The 27,307-nt window shown below is 39.8% G+C and overlaps 2 protein-coding genes across 2 annotated transcripts in view; both read left to right on the forward strand.

The window, feature by feature from the left end:
* Positions 1 to 947: 947 nt before the first annotated feature.
* LOC121888240 (zinc transporter ZIP12-like) lies at positions 948 to 9,309 on the forward strand. Its single transcript, XM_042399668.1, has 12 exons — positions 948 to 1,481; positions 2,302 to 2,640; positions 2,723 to 2,930; positions 3,968 to 4,131; positions 4,263 to 4,434; positions 5,075 to 5,247; positions 5,355 to 5,510; positions 5,729 to 5,809; positions 7,925 to 7,997; positions 8,141 to 8,299; positions 8,408 to 8,595; positions 8,760 to 9,309. Exons 1-12 carry the CDS (start codon positions 1,044 to 1,046, stop codon positions 8,886 to 8,888), a joined length of 2,280 nt encoding a protein of 759 aa, XP_042255602.1. The 5' UTR covers positions 948 to 1,043; the 3' UTR covers positions 8,889 to 9,309.
* Positions 9,310 to 13,426: 4,117 nt separating this feature from the next.
* The window catches only part of cacnb2a (calcium channel, voltage-dependent, beta 2a), a 71,824-nt gene continuing 57,943 nt past the window's right edge, over positions 13,427 to 27,307 (forward strand). Inside the window, exons 1-2 of the mRNA XM_042399552.1 lie at positions 13,427 to 13,801; positions 16,552 to 16,644. Of these exons, the coding sequence (XP_042255486.1) occupies positions 13,718 to 13,801; positions 16,552 to 16,644 (177 nt within the window). The 5' untranslated portion in view covers positions 13,427 to 13,717. The remainder of the gene's footprint in view (positions 13,802 to 16,551; positions 16,645 to 27,307) is intronic.

A 27,307-nucleotide genomic window follows, 5' to 3' on the forward strand; every position in this document is an offset into this window, starting at 1 on the left:
AGCGGCTGGCCACCCCCATCACCTCATTGTTGAAAATGAGGCAGCCTTTTCCATGGCAACCACAGCCCTCTCAGGCTGCCGCAGCTAATCCTCAGGAGCTTACTCAATTCTTACTTCTCGTAAGAGGGTTTTACCAACAACACCAATGCCCAGGAATTCTCCCCAAACAAGCACTGGATCTTCTGTTTATCCTGCCGGAGGAGGAAAACAAAAATAGTTACAGCAGCTGAGGGGTGAAGAGGGAAGAGAGGTAGGCCTGCTTCATCCGGTGTGCTTTTTCATCCATTACATCCCAGGTATTAATGTAGCTTTTAGGATTTTTCAACAACAGTTATGTTGCTCAGTCAGTCTGACCTGCAGGTTGTACAATGTGGGAGGATGTTGGAATGTGTTGCGAGAAAGCTTGGCATATTTTGCTCTGTATGTTTGATCTCTGATGACTCTGAGATAAAACATACAAATACAGAATAAGAAAACCTTCAATTTGAATGTCACAGGTGCTTTGGGGGGCAGTGGGGCTCGTAGTCAACATACCACATGTACTCACTCACATCTCGCTGCAAAACAACTGATGCTTCTAAATAAGGAAACCAGCTCGATATTCAGACCATTATGAAAACTGACAGTTTTAAAAAGATTCAAGGACATTCTTAAATTGTAACTGAAGAGGTGTTTCAGCATTTTCAGTGACCTCTGTGGTACTTGTGCACTTTAGGGGAACTGTTTTGTTTGGGTCTCTCTTTCTCTGAGCCATTAAATAATAGCTTTTTCCTAATTTGCCTTTTTTATTTTGCACCAGCTTCCTTTTGCAACTGTAGCATACTGTAATTTTTCCTCAATACTAATTATTTTCCCTACAATCTCCCCCTTCATGCCCCCTTCTCCCTGCCCCTGTGCTCTCTCACTTGCCTGCACTAATCCTTTTGTTGTGGACTGAGGGGCCCAGGCTTTGGCTGACCGTTCGTCACTGTAAGGGCTGGTTCAGCTGAAGGGTGCCCACCGAGCCCTCCTGTCCTCCACCAGATCAGGCGTGCCTATTATTAATGCCTCTCTCAGCAAGAACACATCCGCTGCTCTTCTTTAGAAGCTTTCCCTCTCCTCTTCTCGTTCGCCGTCATTCAAATTTCTCTCAATTTTCTTGTCTATCTTCTCTCTCCATCACCTTCTTGCTGTCTGTCAAGACCTTTGCCAGTCCTGGGAGCTTGAGGGAGTCAGACGGCCTCGGTAGGAACATGCACTTCAGGAGCAGTGCTCCCCTTTTGCTGCTGCTGCTTCTTCTTTGTCTGCTGGGGAGCGTCCTGGAGGTGAAAGGGCAGGAGTGGGGGCACCTGCAGGAGGCTCAAAGGGCCTTGAATCTGCCCCTGAGTACTGATGATGAACCTCGTTTCCAGAAGAACCACACAGGTATCCTGATCACCACACTGCTCCGGGCGGTGCACTGCGCAGAGCAGACTGGCAACACTCAGGACGTTTGTGACAAGGTAAGGCCTTCACCTGTCTCTGTACATGATAAACCAAGCTCACCAAGTGCTTTGTGACATGATAGTACATATATAAATTAGATTATTTGAAAAGGTTCTCCCGATTCCCACATCCCTACAAAAGCTACAACTTTTACATCCAATATGCTAAGTGCTTATTATGTATTCATCCCATTTCTGCCTGCTTATTCCAGGAGACATGCTTATTATGGCTGGAATGTGAGTGAATGTGGAGGCTTAAGTCCTTGACCTCTATGGGGCATTCATGCTGAGTGGCTTTAGACATCCCTCAGTTTGACATAATAAACTCCATAGAGTGGACTTAGAGGTACTTCACATGTTTGTGCAGGTTGACTGACAATGGGATTATGTGTGTATGTGTGTGTGTGTGTGTCGAGCCTTGAAAAAAATCTAGAGTGAGATTTATGAATTAAGAAAGCAACTTAAATTTCTTCTTTGTTTGAACAGTGTGCTCTCTCTAACACACTCTCCCAGTTGCCTATATTCTTGTGTGTGGGTCTCATTGGGCTCAACTTGCCAAAATACAAGCAGCAGCACAAAGCTACTCCTTTTCCAAGAAGCTCAGTACAGTGTACGCAGGAATAAAATAGGCCTTTTATAAAGCTGACCTCTTTTCCACAATATGTTGACATGCAAATCTAAGGTCAGTCAGCGCTCACATGACTGAACACCATAATCCAGATTTTGCACCGTTTGCCATCAAATATGAAAATTAGTTTGTGTTATTTTGCAGCAGTCTGTCTTTAATATCTGCCTAAAATGGTTCCGTTTTACTCTTGTGGTCCTCTTCTTGTCACAGTGCCTGACACCAGACGTAGCTCTCTCTGTGCTGGAGGATGATGGGAAGGCTTACCTTACTGAGGAGGACTTCCAGCGGATGTCCACCGTTCTGCTGTACTACATTATTAACTTGCAAGATCTGTGCGTGTCCAACTCTGCCTCTCCTTCCTCCCTTTCCTCGTCCTACTCCTCCTCCTCATCTGGGAACTATCAGTTCTACCTTTTGGCCCTCATCAATCTACACCCAGCTGAAGACAACCGCTTCCTATCATCCAGTGAGACAGAAACTATTCTGCAGCTCATCAACAAACACTACAACCCCTCCAGCCAAGACGCCTCTACCTCAACTGATTTACAAGTAAGACATTTTTATCTGACAGATGTATCCTTTCTTGACTGGTGCAGATCTGGATATCATACTTTTACCTTTGATCCCACAGTGTATTGATGCTGCTCATCTCCTCGGAGATGTTAACAACAAAGAAAATCCAGGTGCTGGTGCGTCTTCGGTGCCCAAACTGGCCGCAGCCATCATCAGCCACATCCTGCAGGGTCACTGTTTCAGCCGGAGGAACCTTCCATCACCTGCCTTCTTTACTGACTATATCTTTCACTCACTAAATTGCACTAGTAACCTGCAGATTATAGGTAAGTTTATACATATATTCAACTTGTTATACACTCACATTAACCTGATGTTTGATGATGAAGCAGACTAATAACCATAGCTACACAAAAAAACCTGTAAAAGAATCTTATTCTCTTTCCTTCTGTTATTAAAACCTGAAATAACTTTAGCTCATTTTTTGTGGGGGGGGGGGCAGAAACATACTGTGAACTCAACACTTACATATTATCTCCCTTTAAGTTAACTGATTGGCAAAAAGATAGTCATTGACACATCCAGCAGAGAGAGAGCAACATTAGCATTCATTTGGAAACTTGTTTTTGGTTACCCAACAAATGTAAGTCCAATATGCAATCTCTTTTTAGCTCTGTTTTTGGTCTCCACCAATGCCCGAGGGAAATATTTGGCTCTTTAGCTGCTTAATGCTGCACTATGCTCACCAGATAGTTGCTAACTTTGTCTGACTGACATTTAGTGCTGGGCAGGTAGCATACAGTGAGTTTTTAGAGCTTTCTCACTGAAAACATGTATTCAACGCCGATGAGAGCAGTGAGACTCAATCAAAGTTGTAGGCCAGAAAATCAAACCAATGAGCTGAAACTCGCTATAAAGCTGAGGGAACGGTGGAGTTGGGTTCTCTGTGGATTCATCGCTACGAGCAACACTTTCATATTACACATAGTCATTTGATCCATTGTTATTTTGAAATTATAGCTGCTTTATCGTCTCTATATTTCCTTTTGCTGCCACTGACTATGAAGAATGAGTAGTCATGCTTGAAAGAGCAATTAACCCTCCTTAGAGATTTTCATTAGTCTGGTTTTTAAAGGCTTTTTAAAGACCATTCTAAAAATAAATTAAATGATCTTTTACATGAAAAGACTCAAAATGATTATTGAAAACTGGCACAACATGCTGGTTACCTGTTCAACAAGCAAGTTCAATCCAAAATCTCAAAACTATGTACAGTATTTTGTCCACATTTTTTAAAACAATAATCTGATTTGGAACCCTGACTAATTTAGATTAATCTGAGTTGGTGCCATTTCTCTGTTAGACTTAGAGGAGTTGCTTCATCAGCTGGGTGTCGGACGGGAAGGAGCTGCACACTCTCACCACAGGAAGAGGCGGAGCATCACTGGGAGCTTGCAGACAGGGGCAGGGCATCCGCTGGATGGTTGCAACCAAGACACTAGGGGAGTAAGCAGAGACTGGGCACAGGTGAAGTTTACAGGAGAAGATTCGGTACTGAGATTCAAAACATACTGCGTGACTATTATATTGCTGCAGGTACTGATTTGATGAGCCTCCTACTGATTCCCAAATTTGTCTTTTCCTTTAAATCCAATCAGGTATGTTTTTCAGCCAATCAGTTGGTGGATATTTTTGCCCTGGATCCTCATTTGCCAATTTCCAAGGAGCACTTCAGACAAATATGTCCAGCCATTATTCAGCAGTTGCTAGGCAATGCCTGTGAGACTGCAGAGCAAAAACCAAGAGGATCTCTGCCCACTGCTCTCGAGAGTAAGACATTTTACTGCATTGTTTTCTCTCCACAGCACACAATCACTAATAAACACAATATACAGAAGTTGCGGCTGAATAAACCTTTTTTTAATTGTGACTTTTTGTTTACTGGATCGAGGAAGACCTTTTACATGAAATGTTTTATTTTACGTCATCAATTACACTACTGAATAAGAAAAAAGGGCAAATTCATACATATTATGACTGAGAAAAACATTCAGAAAATTGGTTATAAATGACTTGCAAAAGGAAAAGGGCTGTAAATTGACACTTATGATAAAAAAATTGCATCATGGACTTTTAGTTGTGTATTTGCACAATCATAGAAAGATACACACAGTAATAAAACTAAATAGATATGTGCACAGTCCCTCCAAAAAAAAGCTAATTCAATCCAGTGTAATCATGAACATCAGACAGACAAGATGAAACAAGCAAGAATAACGAGCAGATAAAAGAAACATAAAAAAGGAACATACAATCAAACAGTTATTTGGTTAGGTTTGGTGCGGAGCAACAAATACAAACATATAAAGATATTCAAATGCAGTCCTTGTAAAACTGAGATTCAGCTTGAAGTTTCCTAAAAATATATATTTTTGGACATGAAAAGCTCATAAGCCTTTCCTTTCTGCAGAGTATGGCTACAGCACGGCTGCTGTCCTGCTCATCACGGTGGGCTCCATGCTGGGAATCTGCCTGATCTTCTTTAACTCCTGCCAGGAAACCTACACGCTCATCCTGCAGCTGTTTGTAGGCCTGGCAGTGGGAACTCTCTCAGGAGACGCGCTCCTGCACCTCATACCACAGGTATACAACACAAAGCTGCACTGTCTTCTGTTACTGATGTATGGAGATGCCATGTCTTCGCCTGGTGAGTAAATGTCTAACAGTTTCCTCTTTGTCTCCTCCTGGAGATCCTTGGCCTCCATGACGACACTCACAGTCATGATGTAGAGCACTACGCCGAAGGAAAGGAGTATCTGTGGAAGATCCTTGGCATGATCGCTGGGATCTACGGCTTTTTCCTCATTGAAAGAATCTTCTCCTTTTTGGTTCCTTTTCATGACCATGTAAGAGTTTTAATTTAATAATGCAAAAGTTAAGCAGGTTGCAAAATACACACAATGTAGTGTGGGAGGAGGAATGGAATGTTTATGTTGGACAAGGTTGTCGCTGATTTTCTTTATCTAATCAGATTTTTTTCCCATAAACAAGCAAGTTTATGTGCTGAGGCTGAATTCTTGCAGAGCTGATTGTTGAGCAGCAGTGGACTTTCTTTTGTCCGCAGGGTCATTCCAGTGACTTAACCTTAGAGCTGAACTGCAATGGTCAGTCACAGAGGGGCAAATCCATTTCCACTATACAGCTGGTGAGTGTCATCACAACCCACACTGACCTTTCATGTTCTTATAGTGTTCTTGCTGGGAAATCCTGGTTCCTGTCATCATCTCTATTGTTTACTTTGTAACGGAGCAGACCGCAGCGACCATGACAAGGCAGTTCCTGGATATTAAACGGCAAAATATCAAAAGTTTAACTCACTGTAAAATATTGTACAAGAATTTAGTGGAATCAACTAATCTTTTGTCATTAACTTAAATAAGTAGTTTTATTATGTATAATAAATTATTATATAAATATATGTTAATTCAACTAAGTCTTTTGAAAGAGTTGGATAAATGCACTGCTGAGAGATCACTCAACTCATTAAATTACATTTTTGAAAAAGTATGATCAGCATGTCAGCAGACTTCCCATCATGCATTATTTGAGAGTTAAACTCTCCAAAGACTCTTCTTTTTTTGTAGTAACAAGAAGATGTAAATGTATGTCTTTAATACATGTTAAGACAAGTCATGGTTGTTTCTTGTCATAATCATGGAAACAATGCAAACCATGATTAAGCTTAAGATCAAATTCAATCACTATCCCCAAATAAAAAGCAACTTCTAGTCACTTTTAGCAGCTTTGCATGTTGTCTCTGTACTGAATCTGGTACAACATGGTACTAGAAGTACCATGCATCAGATCTCTGTGACAAAGTAACTGTCTCCTCCAATTGAGAAGATGCAAATGAAAAGCAAACCTGACTGCAACCTCTTATCAATATGACTGAACAGGTGTTGATTCCTTACATTTATTGAACTTGTTACCTCTAGCTGAGTTAACTTAGTTTTACATTTTTAAAACTCGTGAGACAACTTTGAAGTTCAAACTAATTCTTCAACAGAAGTTCAGTTACATAACAAAACGCCCCTGTGCGATATCACTAAAATGTTAAATGATTCAGCATTGTATCATCATAATAATTGTAGTATTTTAAGGGTGGAGTGCAGGGTATTTGATCTTAGTTATAATTAAAAACAAACAGATTTGAGAGGCTAAATTGAAAATACAGACCTTTAAGTACAACCTCAATGCAACAAAAGTGAGTACACCTGTAACCACTGAAACAAAAGTCAAATCAAGTCAAGGTTTTTTTAAACTTCTAGTCTTTTTAGTGCCAAAGTCCTTCTTTTTGTTACAGTTCTTCCACTGCAGCTGAACATTGTCTGTCGAGACACAAAGAGGGATTTATTTTTACTAAAAGGACTGTAACTGTTGAAGATATCCATTTTTTTGACTAACTCAGACTGCTGAAACTTCATATTACCTTAAGATAAACTTTTAAATATGTATTTTGTTTCAACAAAAGGGTTTCATTGTAAGCACATTTGGAGCAAATCTTCCAATGTATTATTACAATGTATTACGATGTATTATTTAAGAAAAACCTGTTTTTTTCCAATTGTTTTAAGAAAGACTTGAAAAATAGAGCTTATTATGCTCCCAAAGCCAAGATGCATCTCTGGTAGCAGCTGAGTTGTTGCATTGGTTAAATATTGTGTTCACTGTGTTGTGCAGCTGCAGAGTTAAATAAAGTCAATATAGTTTCATTCACCCCAATGATGCTCCACTCCCACACTACTCCTCCATCTGAATATCAAGAAAGCACTAATGCGCTTGTTATAAACAGCATTCAGCTGATAACAACAGTTGGACAAGTTTGGGGACATTACAGCTCATCTATCCAAAAAATCTTTAAGCCTACATCAATCCATTTAATTCATTTTCAGTGTTTAAAAATAGACTGAAAACAATTTAACTTCAAATTTCACTGAAATCAATTTTCCAGCTCTGCTCTTATGTAACAGGAAATGAAGAGTGGTGTGGGAGGGAGTAAAGGAACAGGGCACGTAGGATGTTGGAGAATGAGAAGTGTTGGATCATTGAGAAAGCACTTCATGCTTGTGTTGAATCATGTACATAAAGTCGAATACATACACTCGAAACTAGACCATTTCAGACACAGACACAGGTCCAAAAGAGGCAGCAACCTCAACCGTTCTATCCCTACTGTGCTGTGATTTTCATAAAGTCAGTCTATTTTAAATTTCTCAATTTTGGATCACAGGTTAAGAGAGTAATTATCTGTATCATGCAGGGTCCAGTGGATGACTTGGAGTGTACAGAAATATCTCCTGAACACACAGACACAACGAGCCCTTCACATCAGAGTAAGCTAAACCGCTCCTTCAATATGAGCTACACAGCACTGATGAATGTGATGTACTTTGTAATTAGTCGCCTGGCATGACAGAACGATTGTCACGGTCTGAGGATGAGCTTTTGACGGCACAGACTCCCCTTGTGTTCCCAGGACAAGGGGTTCCTCTGCTGGCTGTGATGGTAATTGTGGGAGACAGCCTTCATAACTTCGCCGATGGCCTGGTTGTTGGCGCGGCCTTCTCCTCTTCAGCCGAGACTGGCATGGCAACAACTGTGGCCATCCTGTGCCACGAGATCCCGCATGAGATGGGTGAGAGGTCACGGTGATTAGTTTGGGAACGCTTCTGTTGTTTTTTCGGCTTAGGCCAGGACACTCTGCTTGACTGACCGACTTATCTCTTCTGCTTTTGTTTTCAAGGGGACTTTGCAGTGTTGCTTAGCTCTGGACTCTCTGTGAAGACTGCTGTGCTAATGAACTTTCTCAGCGCTCTGACGGCCTTCATGGGCCTCTACATCGGACTGTTTGTTTCCGCAGAGATAGAGGTGCAGCAGTGGATCTTCACTGTTACTGCTGGCATTTTTCTCTACTTGTCACTAGTAGAAATGGTAAGGGAGCCTTCTTAAAGGACAAGGCCAGTGGTTTTCTATACGCTACCACATTGCTAGCATGGCTAAAAACACATCAATGAGCCACACTGGTGCACTGGGTGACTTATTTATATTCCCATCTGTGTATGAAAACTATTGACTCATTTTCTTTCTTCCATCAGCTTCCAGAGATGAGTCGAGTGAAGACCAACAGACCGTGTCTCATGTTTCTCCTGCAGAACCTCGGTCTCTTGATGGGTTGGGCTTGTCTTTTGCTTCTGGCGCTCTTTGAACATGAACTCAAATTCTAAACACACATAAGCCTTTATGTATTCAACAACAAGCTGACTTGTGTTTCTTGAAATTGTCATTGACTTGTTTATTATTATCTCCAACTGTACGCTCATGCAAGTGTTAGTGTGTGCAAACAGGATATTTGAACAAGTCATTCTTGGTCAAAGAGTGAGTATTTCATGGTGTTGTCATCTCAACAGTGGATAACAAATGCACAGTACGTTAGCTGTATGAATCCTCTCTTTTTTTTTATACAGGATGATTTATTTTTGTATGTTATGTATCATGGGTACCTGTGTCTGGACACTACATGTCTAGTTTACCCTTTTATTACCTTATTTGGCAGCATCAGGTACAATTGTGCATATCTGTTGTTCTGTGAAATATAAATATGTTGTTGCCTCAGACAATCAAATCATTTTTTTAAGTAATTTGTCACCTGCAAAATATAAAGTGTTGTAAATCTTGTTTATTACTTGTATGTCAGTGTCTTTATACTAATAAGGGAATATGTCATTTAAAAGGCATCAAGTTCATGAGGGTTTTGTTGATTTTGTACATTGTCTTATTTTATATTTTACAGGGCCGTAATTTCTTAAAAAGTCCTAAGAGGTTTCCTGAGAGAAGTATGTAGTTTGTATGTTTTATATGTGGTACTAAATTTGGTACTAATTATAGGGAAAATAGAGAGTTCAAATGGTACACATCCAGGTAATTAAATGTAATTAATTGCTAGTGTAACCTACACACTTTTAGTCATGACTTATTGTAGTGTTAGATGTGCAAAAATATGGAATTTGTCTGCATACAATTCAACATATATGAAAAATCAAAGCTTCCAATAATAAATGAATAATGAATGAACATTTACTTGGTTTAAATTGAGCTTTTCTTTCAAGGAACTTATTCATTTTTTCCCTATAATTCGTACCAAATTACATAGTTTTATTAGAAAAAATATTAGGATAATACCCTCTAATATTAGGTGCAAAAGAAAGGACTAATACCTCTTTGTGAGACATAAGCAGCTCTACAATATGTTGATATTTGAAACCCTGCTTTTAGACAAACATTGCTCTCTTTCAGCATCTCATCTCGGAGGCATTGTTCTTTGTTTTTCAAGGCCTCTCTGTGATCCAATATGAGGGCACTTCCACCCACCTGAGCTACTTGTTCTGTTCATCCACCAACCTGGATGACTAATGCTCGCTGTGCAAGACAGAAACTGCATGTGGAGCGATCCGGCCCACACAGCGCACATGCTCTTTACCAGCCAGAGTGGGCCTGTAAAAAAAGGAGGTGGAGGAAGATGAGAATATGATGAATGCATCAGCACAATAACATAAATGAAACACAGCAAATCAACTTATTTGTACATTAAATTGGATTTGTGAGACTGAAAGAAAGGGTGAGCTTAAGAGGGATTTTTAAATCGGCTTGCTGTGATTTAATTCTGGTGCTCACATCATCAACATATTTCTGTAAAATTTGAGCAAACAGCTGTCAAGCCCTTTCATTATTTGTGTGGGGGATTAGTTTCATTGCACCATTTGCATTATGCCGATTATGTTAATTTCCCATCCTAAGCTCACTATCACAGTGCAATACGTCTTTTATATTGACAGTGTCATGAGATTATTTGGCTATCACTGCAGAAAAAAGCTGACACCATTTATTGTGACTTCCCGAGTAATGTTCAAACAATTGGAGGAAGTCCATTGCATTTTTCACTTATTCTAGCAATTCTGCTGTTATTTTGGAAGTGCCAACCTCTGGCATTTCCAGGAAAGCTTGAGGCCTACTGGTTTGTGTGTGGATCTGTTCTTTTGCACCAAAGAGCAATGTTTTGGCATGTGCGCGTCTTTTCAAGGCAGCTGCTGCCAGGATGGAGGAAGGAAGAGTCTTTTTATCTGGGCCATGTTGGTGTGAACACCGAGTATCCTCACTTGTTCAGCAGAGTCCTGTCAGAAGACAAGATCAGCTCCGGGGTCATCGAGGCAGCAGAGCACACAAATGATGGGAAAAAGAGAGACACAAAACAGGAAATATAAAAGGGTTTTTCCTTTGATTTGAAAGGATCTGACTTAGAATAATCCTTTGCACCTGTTATTGTTATAAACCACATGGGATCAACTTGCTGGAAGTAAGACATTTTAGTTGTATTCTCTCAGGACTTAATATAAATGAAATGTTGGAAAGCATCAGTCTTAAATTGAGGCAAGTTTCTTTATTTTGAAAAACAGTTGGTTTTAACACAGATAATGGCAATGTGTAATTTAGTCTCTAGTTAAAGGTGTACTCCACCAATTTAGTAGTGTAATTCCATAAAGTTGGTGGACTTATGAGAGACAGATTTGTTAATAAATGGTCAAAATTGTAGCTGTAGATGCAGAGATATCCTTCAGAAACACTGCACCCTACATTTCCCATAATGTCACCATCATAGCATATTTTGTTAGACTATCCAGACTTGATAAATGCCCACACCCTGCAAACTCCACGCATATTTTGACGCAGGTTTTCTGTCTCCAAGCCCCAGCTGAGATACCATCATCAGGGTTGTTTTCTCAGACTTTAGAAAGCTCCCTCCAGAGCCACAGAGGACATTATTCATCCGTTTTCACACGTTGAATTGGACTAACAATGAGTGGTAAACTGACTTTGATGTCTAAATATTGGTGGAGTGTCCCTTTAAAATGCATGTGCACATGACACCAGTAGAGGGCAGAAATGAATCACAAAATTTCAGGGCTTATTGTGGTAAAATAAGTCTGAGGAGGGGTTCAGTTCAGCTGCAGTGTGTGGTCTGAATGGTCTCATTTCACCCACCCAATCCCATCACTGCTGTTTGTTTGAGATTATTCACCACAATTAGGCCGCAACAGTCAGGGATTAGTTATGTAGACAATTTTAATGACAACTAAAACAATGGTGATGAATAATATCATGACTCATGCTGAACTTTCATCTTCTCCTCTCTGCTCTGCCTGCAGTTCACGTCATAAACTTTGTTGGTTTTTATACTAAAACAGCTAATCTTTTCCTTCCCTGTGTTGCTATAGTTGCAGCTATCATCTGACCTCATTTCCTGTTTCTTCCACCTGCTCCTCACTCACAATCAACCCCAGTGTACAGTATAACCAGCGACCTTCTTCTGCCAAAGATCTGCCTTCTCGATGCCAAATTCAAAGAGTTTTAAAGTGTTTTGCTGCCCTCTCTGGTTGAGATTTTCAAGCCTGTTTTACCTGTAATGTTGTGGTCAGAGAAGTGTGCTTTGTTGCACCTGTAACCACACCCAACAGTGATGTCACGATGTCCTGGAGTACACTTGTGCATCACTGCAGCAAGGTGAGAAGTTAAACCACTAAGCAAGATTTATTTTCAAGGGGTGTTAAGTTAATCATCAACTCAAGTACTGTACTTACGTACAATTTTGAGGTACTTGTACTTTACTTGAGTATTTCCATGTGATGTTACTTTATACTTCCACTTCACTACATTTCAGAGGGAAATATTGTACTTTCTACTCCACTATATTTATCTTACAGCTTTAGTTACTTTTCAGATGAAGATTTGACACAATGGATAATATAACAAGCTTTTAAAATACAACACCTTGTTAAAGATGAGACCAGTAGTTTCCAACCTTTTTTGGCTTTCGACGTCTTACAAAAAGCAGTGTGTAGTCGGGGTCACATTTCAGATGTCTGTGAGTTGTTAACAGCTCCACCAAAGAGTGATTTTTTCCTCTAAACTTCTCACATGGTTTCACTTCAATAAATGTTCAAATGATCCAATATTTCACCAAAAATCAAAGATTAGAGAAAAAGTACAAAAACTGAAAACAGATTTGTGTATCAGAACTTTGTTTTTTTCTTATTTCCTCTCCCATTTATCATCTCACGACCCCTCAGATTTATCTGGTGACCCTTTGGAGGGTCCCGACCCCTTACTTGGGAACCACTGGACTAAACTAGCTAACTGTATATAAAGTAGTTGAAACTAGCTCCACCTCCAGCAGCTACAACAGTAACATGCTGCTCAAACACTGATGCTTCAGTATTAATAATCTAATGATGTCATATATAATAATATCAGTCAGTCAGAGGGACCAAACCACTACTTTTACTGCAATACTTTAACTACATTTTGCTGCTAATGCTTATGTACTTAGGATTTTTCATGCAGGACTTGTAATGGAGTATTTTAACATTGCTGTATTGGCACTTTTACTGAATTAAACGATCTGAATACTTGTTTCACCATTGGTTATAAATGATGATTTTTATGGCATTAACCCATAAAAGACACACAAAAAAACTTTACGCTGCAGTTAATCACTTCCTTGAAAAAAACCAACACTATATATGTTATTTTCAGACAGATTTTCTGCTTGAAAGCTGTTATTCATGTTCTCCTCTTGTGCTGTGAGAAGGCAGATGTGTTGGCGTTAGATGAGGGCGCGCAGCTCTCAGCCAGTGTGGGTAGGAGCAGGGCACTGATGAGGAGGCTCTTTGATGCTGAAGGCTATAATATCCGAGAATTCAACTCATCATCATCATCATCATCATCATCATCATCATCATCATCATCGACATCATCATCATCTGAACTGGAGGAAAACTGCCCTCTTCCGCACAGGCTCCTCCTCAACCCTCCTGTCTCAAACTTGAAGATTGGCGGTGCCGGCTGAGCAGCAGCGTCTCTGTCTGCATTCAAACTCGCTGATGAAGCGGTGAATGAGTAAGAAAAAAAAAATGCGCTTTAGCTTTTCTCTCGGGCACAGCTGGGGCATCTGTCCGAGCAGAGCGGTTTCGTTGAGTGTTCGCTTTTATGAAATGGTGTAATGGTCCTCAATAATACTCCAAAAACAACAGCGTCAACACCTCTGGACAAACACATGGACTCGCTGGAGCACCCGGTGTTACAAGTAAGTCAGTTAAATTTAAAAAAAAAAATGCGCCAGCTTGTGATAGTGATAAAAGATTGCAGGTGGTCAAGGGTCAATTTAAGGTCAACTTCCGTTAATTACTTAATTAGTTTTGCTATATTTCTTTATCAAATATATGCGTCGTCTTTCAGTGTTACTTTCTGCTGAGTCAAGTCAGGTTGGAGCAGTGTCAAATGTTTTATTGGCTTTATTTGGCTTTTAAATAATGTCATTCTTATCCATTTTTTAAATGATTCTTACTGGTCACTGTTTTTACTTTCACTTATATATTTTATCATCTACTGTCTTTTTGTCTAATTTTATTGTCTTTCTATTAACCTTTGTCTCGATGTGTTGAATTTTTTTTATTGTTAAGTACTTTGAGCTACATCTCCTGTGTGAAACGTGCTCTATAAATAAAGAAAGTTTATTAGTAGTATTATTTTCTGTCAACACACATTGTTTTAACGTTAACAACTTTTTTTATTTTTTACATCTCCAGATAAAATTGCGAACCCAATTTAGTCCTGTGGTGGAAGAAGTAGTCTATTTTCATTAGGTAGTTGAGACACTACAATATAAAAATACTCTATTACAAGCAAAAATCCTCCATCCATAACTTTACTTTAGTAAAAGTACAGAAAATGTACTTTAATTATCAAGTAAGGAAAGTACTTATCATGTAGATTTGCTCCTTTCAGAGTGATATATTATTGGACTATTTTATTGATGCATTCAGGGCTGCAAGATTATTCTCATTATTGATTAATCTGTGCATCAATTTCTTAATTGATTTGTTGTTTGGTCTATAAAATGTCAGAAAATGGTGAAAAATGTTGATTATTGTTTCCTAAAGCTCAAGATGCAACTTAAAATGTCTGTTTTGTCTCAACCAACAGACCACAACCCCAAATATATTCAGTTTACTATCATAAGACTAATGAAATGAGAAAATATTTCATTTAAGAAGCGAGGATCAGAGAAGTTTAGCATTTTTTCTTTAAGAATGATGAATAGATTATAAAAATAGTTGACGATTAACTTTTCTGGCGATCGATTAATCGATTGATTATTGCAACTCTTGATGCATTGATATGTAAGAAGCATTTTACTGTTCTAACTATGAGATGAAGCTAATTTGAAATGTTTTATATAATGTTTGGTAGTTTCAATGATAGCAATGTATCATATTTCAGTAACTATGTCCTACAGTAGTTGTCAGATAAATCTAATGCAGTTAAAATTACAATATTTCCCTTTGAAATGTAGTTGAGTAAAAGTACAAAGTAGAATAAAATGTAAATAATCAAATACAAGAACTTAAATATTGTTCTTTATTATAGCATCCATTTCCAGCACTGTTCTAGTCTATGAAAATATCTTCTCAATACAGTAAAGGATGTTAAGAAAGCCCCAGGTAAAATATGACAGGTTGGATTTTACATTTGTTCAGCATGTATTATACTATTTCTAATATGTTTCGGCTTACTGAGGTTAAATCTCTCCCTGTTCCTCCAGACTGTCTCTGGGCAGCTCAGACTGTCCTGCATGACCGCACCGGCTCCTAAGAAACAGTTAGAATAGCTCTCCTCTTTTTATATGCGTGATTAAAATGTCTCAGGGGAACGGGCTGGAATAAAAGGCAGATTCGAAATGAATTTCTGTTTTTCCGTTGCTACTGGCAACGCACGCTGTATGAGCACTTGAGCCGAGTGCATTACTTTTCCAGCCTCTTATCGTATCAGCTTGCATATTACAGACCACCCACATAATTACCATCTTTTTCATGACACCTGTCATAATATTACAGTTCAAACAAAACACAGAGAGCTATACTTAACTAATTGAACTAACAGCAAGGCTCCAAGTCTACACTTAATGGATGGGTTCACATGTTTTTCAAGTCTGTCTTAAAACAATACTCACATACTTCCTCGACCATAACTCATCAGGGAAACACAAAGAGGGAAGTTTGTACTAAGAAGAAGTTGGAAGAAGAGTTGAAATCAATCAATTGGTTATTCACCAGAAGACAAATCAGCAACTATTGTGGTCATTTTTTATCTGTTTATAGAAATTTTTCAAGCAAAAACTCTAAATATTCTCTAGTTGCAGCTTCTTCAATGTGAGGATTTGCTGCTTGAATAAAACAAGACATTTGAAAGTCACCTTGGTAAAAGGTGTGACAGACAATTTTCACTATTGTCTTTCATTTCCCAGACCAACCAATTAAACGATTAATCAAGAAAACAATCAACAGAGTAACGAATAATGAAAATAATTGTTTCATTGCAGTCGTAGTTAGAAAATACCCACTTTATACGTCATATACTGTATATTGGAATCGTGTCAGGAGGGGATCTATTGAGTAGCTAGTATAGACATTTGTCTTATTTATTTATTTGGACCCTTTACAGTGTTAAACATGAATGTTACCATTTGATGTACTGTACCAGAGTTAGCTTATAGTTAGCTCATAGCAGCTCATCTGCATCCCCTTTGGCAGGTCACAGTTAAAACATATAACAGCACAGCAACAAACAGTACAAAGCAAAAAACACACAGGACACATAATACGAAATACAAAGCTACACACAGTAGCACATCACATACACCTACAATGTCAACTAGAAATGACTAATGAATTGGAACATTTACAGTGACAGTGTACATATGGGCGTGTGAGTATTGTATTAGAGTATGTGAACTTATCCTTTAACCATTTCACTCTTCTTTTTTTTTTTTTGAAGTCTCAAGGGAAAGGAGCACGAAGAAAAGGTCGATTTAAAGGTTCGGATGGCAGCACCTCCTCTGACACGACAACCAACAGCCTTGTCCGCCAGGTAAGGATGACAGTTCGTTTACAACACAAAGTTCCCTGCTTACAAAGTCCCCGTTCACTCAAAAATATGTTTTGCTTGTATCACTTATATGTTTGGGCTCCACTTTGCAGAATGATATATGTGCAGTTTGGCGCATTGAGGCTTTTTTTTTTTACAATCATCTGCTGGAGAGAAAGTTTAAGACGTGTATGTGACTAGTGTTAAGTGGAAGCAGAGACAGGAAGAAGGAGTAGATGTAATATTAAGAATTTCTCATGAAGTAATTGAACTCTTCTGTGTAAAAAACATAAGGCACTTTATTATTAGAAGCAGAGTGTTGTTTGTGTTCTGTCATGTTTCTAGACACCGCCACAATCTGTGGACCACAATAAAGGCAATATTCTGAGGAAGAACTGATTACGTTTTGCAACAGAATCTCATGAAGAAGAGTCACATTTCCTGGCTGCAGTTGCTTCATTCAGGAATGCAACACTTGTGTGTGCGCCTGTGTGTGTGTGTGTGCGTCTTAACCCTGACAGAAAATGCAAACGGACATAAGAGCCCAGCTTCAATGATCATCATCCATCAGAGATGAGATGTGCATTGCAGTGAGAGCCGTCTGTAAACACTGCTGGGTACACTATGTTAACCACTGCGCTCTTCTCTAAGCTGCGTCCTCGGCGCTTGAGAGCAGCGACACAGTGGCCTGTTATAAAGCAGACGCTGCGAGGTACACACTCGACGTGTCTGGTCTTTGTTGAGCAGACCTGCATGGGACAGGATGGGCCGGGTTAAGGATGCGCGCCCCTGCCTAAATGTTTCTGCCTTTTTTGGAGGGAGGCACAGATCGCCTCGACTTTGGCACGGCAGCAGGAGAGCAAAACGCCACCTCCTAACACTGGAGTCTGCTTCGTCTCAAGGCCGTGCAGAACTTCTGAATGAGCTGCTCTCATCGGTACAGCTCAACACGAGCCGTTTAGTGAGAAATTGCCTTATTTTACTGCCACCCTTGGGAGCTCGTGTCCATTTCCCACAGTCCTGTCCCCAACTGAGGAGTTTCCCTTTAGTCTGAGTCATCACAGATAAACTCAATTAGGCTGAGAGAGAGCGTCTGTCTGCAACGTAACACCACATCCTAGAGAAAACGAGAGGCCATTAACGTAAGAGACAGTAGGGGGATGAAGAGAGAGAGTGATGTGGGGAGGGTGGAGGAGTGATGTGTTTCGGGGTCAGCGAGGCCCTCGCATGCCGAGCAGAAATATCCTCTTTTAGATGTTTGCCGCAAGAGGGCCCCAGAAATAGCAGACCTTCCAGTAACTCCTCCTCTGTTTGGATAATAATGTAAATACTGTTTTTCAAATGTATTAACATAACAGCAGTTTTAACCTGACCTTATTTCCCTCTCACTCGTGCTCAATCATACGGCATGTGATTATTTTCACTTTTCACAGAAGAATGAGGGTGTAGTATTTAAATTCGCTGAACTAACACCACCGCGGGAAAGTATGAAACGAACCTCTCCGTGCTGATTCATCAATCTGTCATTTGGTTTTAATCTTGTTCTCTTTGTTTTATCATTTCTCTCCTCACCGTCAACGGTCAGGGTTGGTGTTTTTTTTTTTAAAAAGAATGTTTACACGACTGGTTTTCAGACTTCGAAATGACCCTTTGTATATTTTCTTTTGCTCTCCCTCCTGTCTGACCTGTTGGGTTTGTGCCTGGCATTCCTGTATGCATCTTACGAACATCTCAGGCTCGCCAGGGTCGGTGTGTGATTGAACTACCGCAGCTTTGAGTGTCATAAACAAGATCTTCCAGTAACTGCATACAAACATTCCTGAAAGACAGAATTACTCATGCTGTTACAAACAGAGGGCAGAGAGCAGAGAGAGTAGGTTGAGAGAGAAAGGATGAGAGACGTTCCCTGTAGTCGTGGCCTGATGCCCTGGGGGGAGTATGGAGGAGGCTGGGAAGGGTGGAGGTCCAGGCCAGACCAGACTGCTCAGCCGTGGGAGTAGCGAGGTCAGTGTTGAACTGGAGCTCAGTGCTCCATTGAGAAGGACGAAGGGCAGAACTGATAAAGATTTGTTTGAAAACTTTCAACATCGTCAGGTGGATGGCTGTTTATTTTTATTTATGTGGAGGTGGTGTAGTTCTGCAGTATAAGCAAAGAAATAGTCTCACTGATGGGAAATCTTTTTTTGTGATTTGTGGTGCAGTGTCCCTCGGTTCGTGAACAAGCTGGGTGGTTGCAAATGCTAATAAATAGTATAAACAGAGATAACAATCATGCTCTACGTCATTGAAGAGTATTTTACAGTCCAGACATTTAACCCAATTCACATGAGGAAGAAAAACAGATGTTTCAGCATCAAACTGATGAAAGCTGATCTAATCAACTATTATCTCATGCTTAGTTAGAGGAATAGTTTTGACAGTTTAGGAAATGCTTATTTGCTTTCTTGCTGAGAGTTAGATTAGAAGATTGATACCATTGTCTGTCCAAAGGAAACAAAATCAGTTTACCAGCACCTCTAAAGCTCAGTAAATAACAGGTTTATATCTCACTGTACGAAAAACAAAATGTAAAAATGCTAGGTTGTGTTTCGGGCAGCTGTCTTGTTTCCAGTCAATGCTAAGCTAAGCTAACTGTAGCTTCATATTTAGTAAAATTTCAAATTTACTGACTTAATTATCACTATTTCTTGGTTGGGAGCAGTCTCCAGGCAAGTTGTTCCCACTTCCGACCAGGAAATGGTGTAGCACATAATCTGTTCATAAAATAATGAATTGTCATCTTTACACTTAAGTTTTTGAAAAGATTACTGAGTATATTGTGTTAATCAATGAGTTTTAGAAGTGCTTAAGGACTGATTTTGGATGGACCTTTGGACAGAGCCAGACTAGCTGTTCTCAGTTTTTTAGCTAAGCTAAGCTAACGGGCTGCTAGCTGTAACTTCATATTTATGGCACTGAGATGAGTATGGTATCATTCTTGTAATCTTAACCGTTGGCAAGAAAGTCAATAAGCGTATTACCCACAATGTTGAACTATTCCTTGAAATTTATTATGTTGTCAGAAGACAATATAATCATCTTGTTGTGTGCGCAACTGTTAGCCTTGAGCGCTCCATTTTCTGGTCATATTGGAAACTCAAACATTGACTATACTGTAGGTGTAAATATGAGTGATTGTCTGTACAGGCAGGCAATGTGTTTAGAGTGGCTGTCTCCAGCCTAATGCATCCTGGGAAACGATCCAGCCCCCCATGACCCTGAATAATAATAAACTTTCTTTATATAGGACTTCTCTAAAAAAAGAGTTAACAAAGTGCTTTGCAGAGAGCGAGAAACAAAGAGATTAAACATGAGAGGAAGGCAAGTCTACAAAAGTTTGTCCTCAGTAGTGAATTTGTAAGCTTCATATCTTCTGTCAGGCTGTTTCAAAATGTAGTACAGTAGTATATCTAATGAAGAACATCCTTTTTTTAATTCAAGGCTGAGAAACAGTCTGACAGGCTCCCTGAGGATGTCAGGCTGCCTCTCTGGCTCACGTAGAAAATGATTCGGCACATAGTTTCAAATATTACTTCTAGAAAGTCTTGAAGAGTGCAAAAAACTTTGAAATCTGCTCTGTAATTAGCAAGTAATGCATAAAGAGAATTATGAATTTAAAGCAGCTATAATCAGTATTTTTGTAATAACAATGAATCAAATGACTGTGTGTGATGTACAAAAGGTCACTGGTAATAATGAACCCTTCAAATACAGCAGCTGTCAGTCGACTCTGGAGTTCTCCTCAGCTCTACAAGTGCTTTAGTGTGTTTCAGATCATTGTTTTGGTTTCCTGGCCTGCAACTTTACTGTTTTGGCTCACTCTCACTGCCCTCAGGAGTTGGTGGAGACCAAGGAGAGAGAATACTGGACTTGCATTTACCAGGAGGCCACAACCCTAAATTAATGCCAATGTTGCTCCGTGTCTGCTTGATGTGTAAATAGGTAACTGAATGCGAACAAGTCCGCCATATCAACTTAAAAAGTGGTAGTATGTAAGAGTTGTGTTGTATTGACAACTTGTTTCTGCTGCCACTAAGTGGTCAAAAAAACAGTTAATGCAGGTTTAAGGCTGAGAAACAGTCTGACGTCCTTCCCCTGGAGACGTCAGGCTGCCGTCTCGCTCTTTTGGAAATACTGCATCAGATCTGAAAGGTAGTCATATGTGCCAGGTCGAAGGGGCCTTTCAATCTTGAAATCACCTCTTTAATTGACAGCAAACTAGGGCTGCAACTAACAATTACTTTCATTATCATTTAATCTGATTTTGATTAATCAATTAGTCGTTTAGTTTTTACAATGTCCCAAAAATATTCAGTTTACTATCATAGAAGACCAAAGAAACCAGAAAAGATTCACGTTTGAGAAGCTGGAATCAAATAATGTTCTTAAAAACTGACTCAAAATGATTATTTGATTATCAAAATAGTTGCAGATTCATTTTGTTTTGATCGGCTAATCAATTAATTGACTAATCCTTGCAGCTCTAAAGCATACACTTGAAGTAACATGGTCTCAGTGTTTGGCAGCTGCTTTTCTGGCCCTTCAATTTGAAGGCCTAAGTTATTTTTGAAGCAAGCAAAACCAAAAAAACAACAGTGGAACAGGAACCAGCTGGTAATAAATTAACTGGATGGATTCAGTATAAAAGTACCTGCTAAAAAAAGGACTCAGCAGAGGATGAATTGAATGAGACTTGCACTGGAAACAAGTTCTAGTGAAAATGAGGATCTGACGTACAGTACTTCAAACTGTGATTTACATAACTCACAGAGCATTATGTCATAATTAACCTCCTGCTGCTTCCCACACTCGTTATGCTTATGTGAATGGTTGCACCAGGCTTCCCACTTTCCTCTGTGTCACCCGCCTCCTTCTGCCCCTTTCACCTCTGTTTCTATGTAACAGGGACCCTCTGATTTCTCTTCCTGCAGCAGCTTTTCTGTGGCACATTGTTGCAGTTGGACCCTCTCTGTCTGCGCCGTCTGTACATTTTAGACGGGAGAATTTAATTTGGTGATGAAAGGCAGCCTGAGAGGGCGTGGTGAGGACAGGAAACCCCTCGTTCTCTCCCTGATTGCAGGCATTTTTCATCCTCTTCTAGATTATTTTTTCTTACACTTAATGGAGAGGAGGTGTGACGTAAAGACCCTCATTATTGGCTCTGATATTTATCAGATCTGGCAACCCCTGAGTTTTTATGTAACAGATACCAGTGACATACTGCAGCAGTATGGAGTAGCTGCCAGTGTGTCCAGGCCACTAAAAATCTTGGAGAGGTGAAGTATAACATTAACCCCGCAGACCTTTTTCTGAACTTTGAGCAACATATGTCATAGTTTCCCAATAGTAGATACTTCTGGTGAGCCACATGTAGTTTCTGGCCTTAAACCGCAGTAATAATGCCTGTGATTTAAATACTGTACTTATGTTAAAATGAAGACTCAAGAGAAGCGGCTGTAAACCACCACTCTCTCTATCAGCCATCACGGCAGCACTAGAGTGCCATCTAGTGGAAAAACTAATGAATGCAGGTGTTTAACTTTGTGATAATTTACAGTGTCAGTGCAGCCAAATAAAACTGCAAAGTATGTATCTTCTGATCATTATGAAGGAGCTGTAACTTTCAACATTTTGCTCAATAAAGCCACCCAGGAAGTTTCTTTTCTAAACATATTTTACATTTAAAAACATTTTATAAGTAACAAGCAAACATGAAAAAAACTAAAGGTGTTTGCCAAAAGATATTTAAGCAGAGCATGTCTTGCTTTCACAGTGACCTGAATCCATCTCTTTTTTTTAAAGAACGGCCTCCACATTCAGCCAACCCTGCTGTGTTATAGCGAAGGCTAGATAAATTTGGCACTATGTTGATGCACTACCCCCCTAGTGGACAAGGTCAGTGCCTTCTGCTACTGTTTGGAGTAATCAGACTCTTCCATTTTAATAAAGTCCATGATTAAATTATACAGTGTATCAGATATTGTATTAAATTATGAGGATGGATGCAGCATATTGATGTTGCTATTGTCCTTTTTTAAAACCATATATTTAAAGAAAAGTGCTGCTGACCATTCAGACTTTGTTAATTATTAATGTCTATTACCCTGCTGCTGGATGTTTTATCTGTTTCTTCAGTTGTTTTGTTTATAAATAGGGCACCGATTATTCTGCCATGTCATCTGATATGTTTTTTTTTATCAATCCATTAATCATTAGATCTATAAAATGTCAGAAAATGGAGAACATTGTAAAGCGGAATTGTCATTGTCAGACAATTTCCTGAAGTCCAAGGTGATGTCTTCAAGTAGTTTGTTTTGTGTGACCAACGATCAAAACTCAAATATAGTCAGTTTATTATCACATAAGACAATGAAAAGCAGAAAATCCTCATTAGAACAAGGTAATGTTTGGCGTTTTTGCTTTAAAAATGACTTCAATGGTTAGAATAATCAGAATAGTTGCCATTTAATCTTCTGTTGATTGACTAACCAATTAATCAACTCATTGTTACAGCTCCTTTCACAAACTGTGTACTGGAAAAGTGACTCACATTTACTTCTATTTTTTATTTTAATCCTAAAATGTATGAATTTAATTAGCTTCTTCTCCTGCCATGAAAGCCTGCTCATGTGTTTCGGTGTCTGCAGCCTCTGTGATTGATTGAGGTTGTCTTACGGGTAGTTACGGAGACCAAGGAAGAGAATAGATGCGTCTTTCACTGTTACATCACAGCAGGTTTCTATCTGCCAGCGTATATTGATACCGTACACACGCTAACACATATGATGGCATGAAGGGCTGTAGTTTTTTGAGTAACCGACCTCAGGTGTAGCTTGGAGCATAATGAAATTAAACGAAACAGGCAGTATTTGTGTGTCGACATGTCTCCCTGCAGCGTTTTTTCATGGCGTCAGCAGCAGCTGAGTGATTATTACTTCTCAAAGAGGGACGGCCTCTGACAGATTAACTGATAGATAGGATTCCTCTGTCACTATAAGGTGCACAGCTCTCTGTTTATAATGATGCCTCTCCATCACGCCAGACACATGTCACCCGCTGAAATATTGGCAGCAGACTAAGGAGCTTCAACGCTGATGAAAGATGGTGCCAGGTTTATGTTGGGCTGGGTGTCTGTCAGCCCTGAGCAGGAGATATATAGATACTGATACTATCACTGATGAGCACAAAGCTTTACAACAACCATCTGCTCGGGATCACTTGTGACCAGAAATGCTCAGTTATATTTACCAAAACAACACCATGACCCATAGACCTTGTACTGAATACGGGAGCATTGTGTGATGGTGGGAGTGTTTTAAAGAGCTGAGATGACAATGACAAAATAAGGTTTGGGATATATTATGTGGAAACAGCCTGTAAAGCAGTATAAGGTAAAATGAACCTTCCTTATTGAAATATCCAGTATTAAATCTACTTAAACTGTCCCTTACAAAATATATTAAGGTTCAAAACCTAAGTAGCAAAAGCGATTTCTAACTTAAATTGACTGTATTGCCTTGTATCTTATTTAAGATCTAAAACTCACATGTGAACATTCAAAGAATTAAAACAAAAAAGTTTTGACAGATTACATGTTTACCAAAGGAATGTCAAATGATTTGTATATTGCTGAGATAAAAGACTTGGTAAAACACTAATTTGACTCTGGGCCCATTTTACTAATGTGGAAACAGTTCCTAAAAGGAGCCAGCCAGAAGTTTGTCTTTGTCTTGACACAGATGTGTATCACAGCAGAAATCATGTTGTTATTGTCACTGTGTGGCGACTCGGACAGAAGAACAGCACTGACAAATGGAGACAAGCTGCACTTTTCCATGAAACAAACATGTTTCACATCCTTCAGCATCAGCGTCAACTCTGCATAATATGAAGGGGTCACACTTCATTTGAGGGGTCCACAAATTTCATGGTAATTTCATGGAAGTAGGTGATAATTAGCAAGTAATTTCCAACTAGTTTCTGCCTAAACTGCTACTTCTGTATTAGTTTTGTTCTTATCACAGATTGTTGAAGAATGTATCAAAAGCAGCATGTATCACTTCAATTTAGGGGCCTGTTCAGTAGAAATATATAAATAGTAGGCAGAAACTAGTGGGAAGTTAAGCTGGCATGATCACCAGGAGTTAGGCAGAAATTACTGGGAAATTAAGCTGCAACAACTTACTTACTTGCCATGAAATTCAAGGTAATTGTTGGGATAATTTGGGCTAATTCCAAAGAAACTTCTAAGAAGTTACTTGCTAATTATCACCTAATTACCATCAAATTCGAGTTTAATTTTGGGGTAATTTCAAAGAAATTTCCAAGAAGTTACTTACTAATTATCACCTAGTTACCATAAAATTTGCGGATCCTTAAGATGAAGTGTTACCTATGAAAGCAGAGCGTACATTTCATTAGGCGGCATTAAAGGAGGGTGACACTGAGGACAAAGACCACAGCTAAGTGCTTGTACACTGTATGAAGATCAAGTATAATTTAAAGCTGCATTATTAACATGCCATCTTAATGCAGTCAGTAACATCATAAATACCAGATTGAAGGGCACTTCATCATCCCTCAAGTTTTATTTAATCTGCTAACATCCTCATGGTTAAAACTAGGTCTGAAACTAACAATTATTTTCATTATTGATTAATCTGGCAACTATTTCGTCAAAAAACGGTGAAAAAATGACGTTCACAATTTCTCAGAGGCCACAGTGATGTCTTTAGTTCGCTTGTTTTGTCAGAGTACCTGTTCGAAATCTTCAGGTATTCAATTTACTGTCATATATGACAAACAAAAACAGCAAATCATCACATTTTTGGAGCTGGAAAATGCTTGAAAAATGACTGAGACGATTAATCTATAATAAAAATAGTTAATTTTCTGTTGAACGACTAATCAATAAGTCATCATACTTATGCCAAATCTACAAATCCAAACACACATAATTATGACCAACTATTTTACCAAATTGTACCATTCAGTCAAATTATGCAAATGCTAATGAATTTGATTAGATTAAGCTTTATGTTGGAAGCAACTGAACTGATTGTGTTGATCATAAAACCCTGTGGCTTCTAGGAAAGTTTTAACATTCATTAAATAAGCAATCTGTAATCTTAATATTCCCACATCAGTCACTTTTTTGTATGCAGCAATACAAAGTGTTTTCCTGCACACTGATGAATAAATTGGAAGTGTTGCAGAAAAGCAATTTGAAAGCCGAAGGGCATTGTTAAATCATTGAAATTCAGTCCAATCAGTGCTGTGTACTCGTTGCCCTTGTTGCCAGATGACATCCAAGAACAGTCGTGCTGTGTGTATGAATATTACCTCCACGACTCCTCCCCACATGTGTGTCATTCACTGAACACTGAGACACAGAGAGAATACGTGCATTTCTGGCTGACACAGCAGTTAAGACGCAGCGGTGAGGATGCATGTCAGTCTGGACTCAATCACACGAACGCAGCAGGAAGGACAAAACAGAACAGAGGAGGTGTGAGGCGAGAAGAGGGGGGGGGGGGACACAATAACACCAGCTCTGCGTTCACTCTCAGGCATGACCGAACTGTGCGAGCGACTTCCCTCTGCACCACAGGGATAGTTGTGCTGCTGCTCTGCTCTCTGCACGAGACACACGCTCTCTCTGTAACGTGAAAGCACAGTGCAGTCTCTCCAGCAACCAGTAGCTGTCTCAGCCTCTGTCCTAACCACTCACACAGAGAGAAAGTATGAAGGTTAATGCAATGCAAATGAGGACTGAATCACAACACAAAGGATGAAATGAAGGAAAAGAGCAATAAAAGCAGAGGAAAAAAAAAAAGGGGGAGACACAAAGTCATGAAGAAAACGTGTGAAAGTGTGTGTGTGTGTTAAGCTTTTAAAGCACACTTAGATGAAAGGGGAGAGAGAAGAGGCGGAGAGTAAAGAGGCGGCGCCCTCCATTAGGCAGCAAGGGACAGCGGTCAGTAAAGGACACTCAGAACTCCACCTCCTCCCCATGCTGAGAAGGAACTTGTGTGTGATGATGAGTGTGTCTAAATCCACCAGCAGCTGAACCAGTGTACCAGCCTGCAACTGTACCTCTTTGCCACAGCACAGCAGCACTGCAGAGGATTTGGCAGCCCAGAGGATCTGCCGGAGCCAATTTCGGGGTGGGGTAAAAGATAGCCAGTTCAGACGTTCACCTCGCTGTCAGCTCGTGGACACTCTGCTGCAACAGTGTGAAGACGGGTAGAAGATGAGGAGGAGGAGGGGGTGTCAGAATCTGACTTTCTGAATCCTGAGAGTTTCTGAGTCAAGGGGGGGATTCAGGGGGGTGGGTGGACTGAAGTAGGGGGGCTGGTGTAGGACACGTCAGTCCTCTGCTCCCTCTGCTCACTCCTCCATCAAGGATCTCCTTTCTCCTCCTCGTCTCCTCTGCGTCTTTTTGGTGGTCCGCGCCCCTGTGGGCCAAGTGTGCGGACATGGACCGAGGCTGAGCGGATGCCGCTGCCTGACAGGGAGTCTGTGAGACGCCCTGGTCCCCTTCATGCCGTGCTGTGGGCTGGGCCATCGTCGGAGAGCACAGCTTCCATATGTGAGTTTGCAGTTCTGATGCTGATTTATCACAAGG

This window comes from Thunnus maccoyii, chromosome 21 (genome assembly GCF_910596095.1).
Source record: "Thunnus maccoyii chromosome 21, fThuMac1.1, whole genome shotgun sequence".
Classification (NCBI taxonomy): Eukaryota; Metazoa; Chordata; class Actinopteri; order Scombriformes; family Scombridae; genus Thunnus; species Thunnus maccoyii.

Coding starts and splice junctions, on each gene's coding strand:
- LOC121888240 (XM_042399668.1), top strand. CDS start 1,044: ATGCCTCTCTCAGCAAGAACACATCCGCTGCTCTTCTTTAGAAGCTTT. Junction 4,132..4,262: donor TAAGCAGAGACTGGGCACAG/GTGAAGTTTACA, acceptor AAATCCAATCAG/GTATGTTTTTCAGCCAATCA. Junction 8,596..8,759: donor ACTTGTCACTAGTAGAAATG/GTAAGGGAGCCT, acceptor TTCTTCCATCAG/CTTCCAGAGATGAGTCGAGT.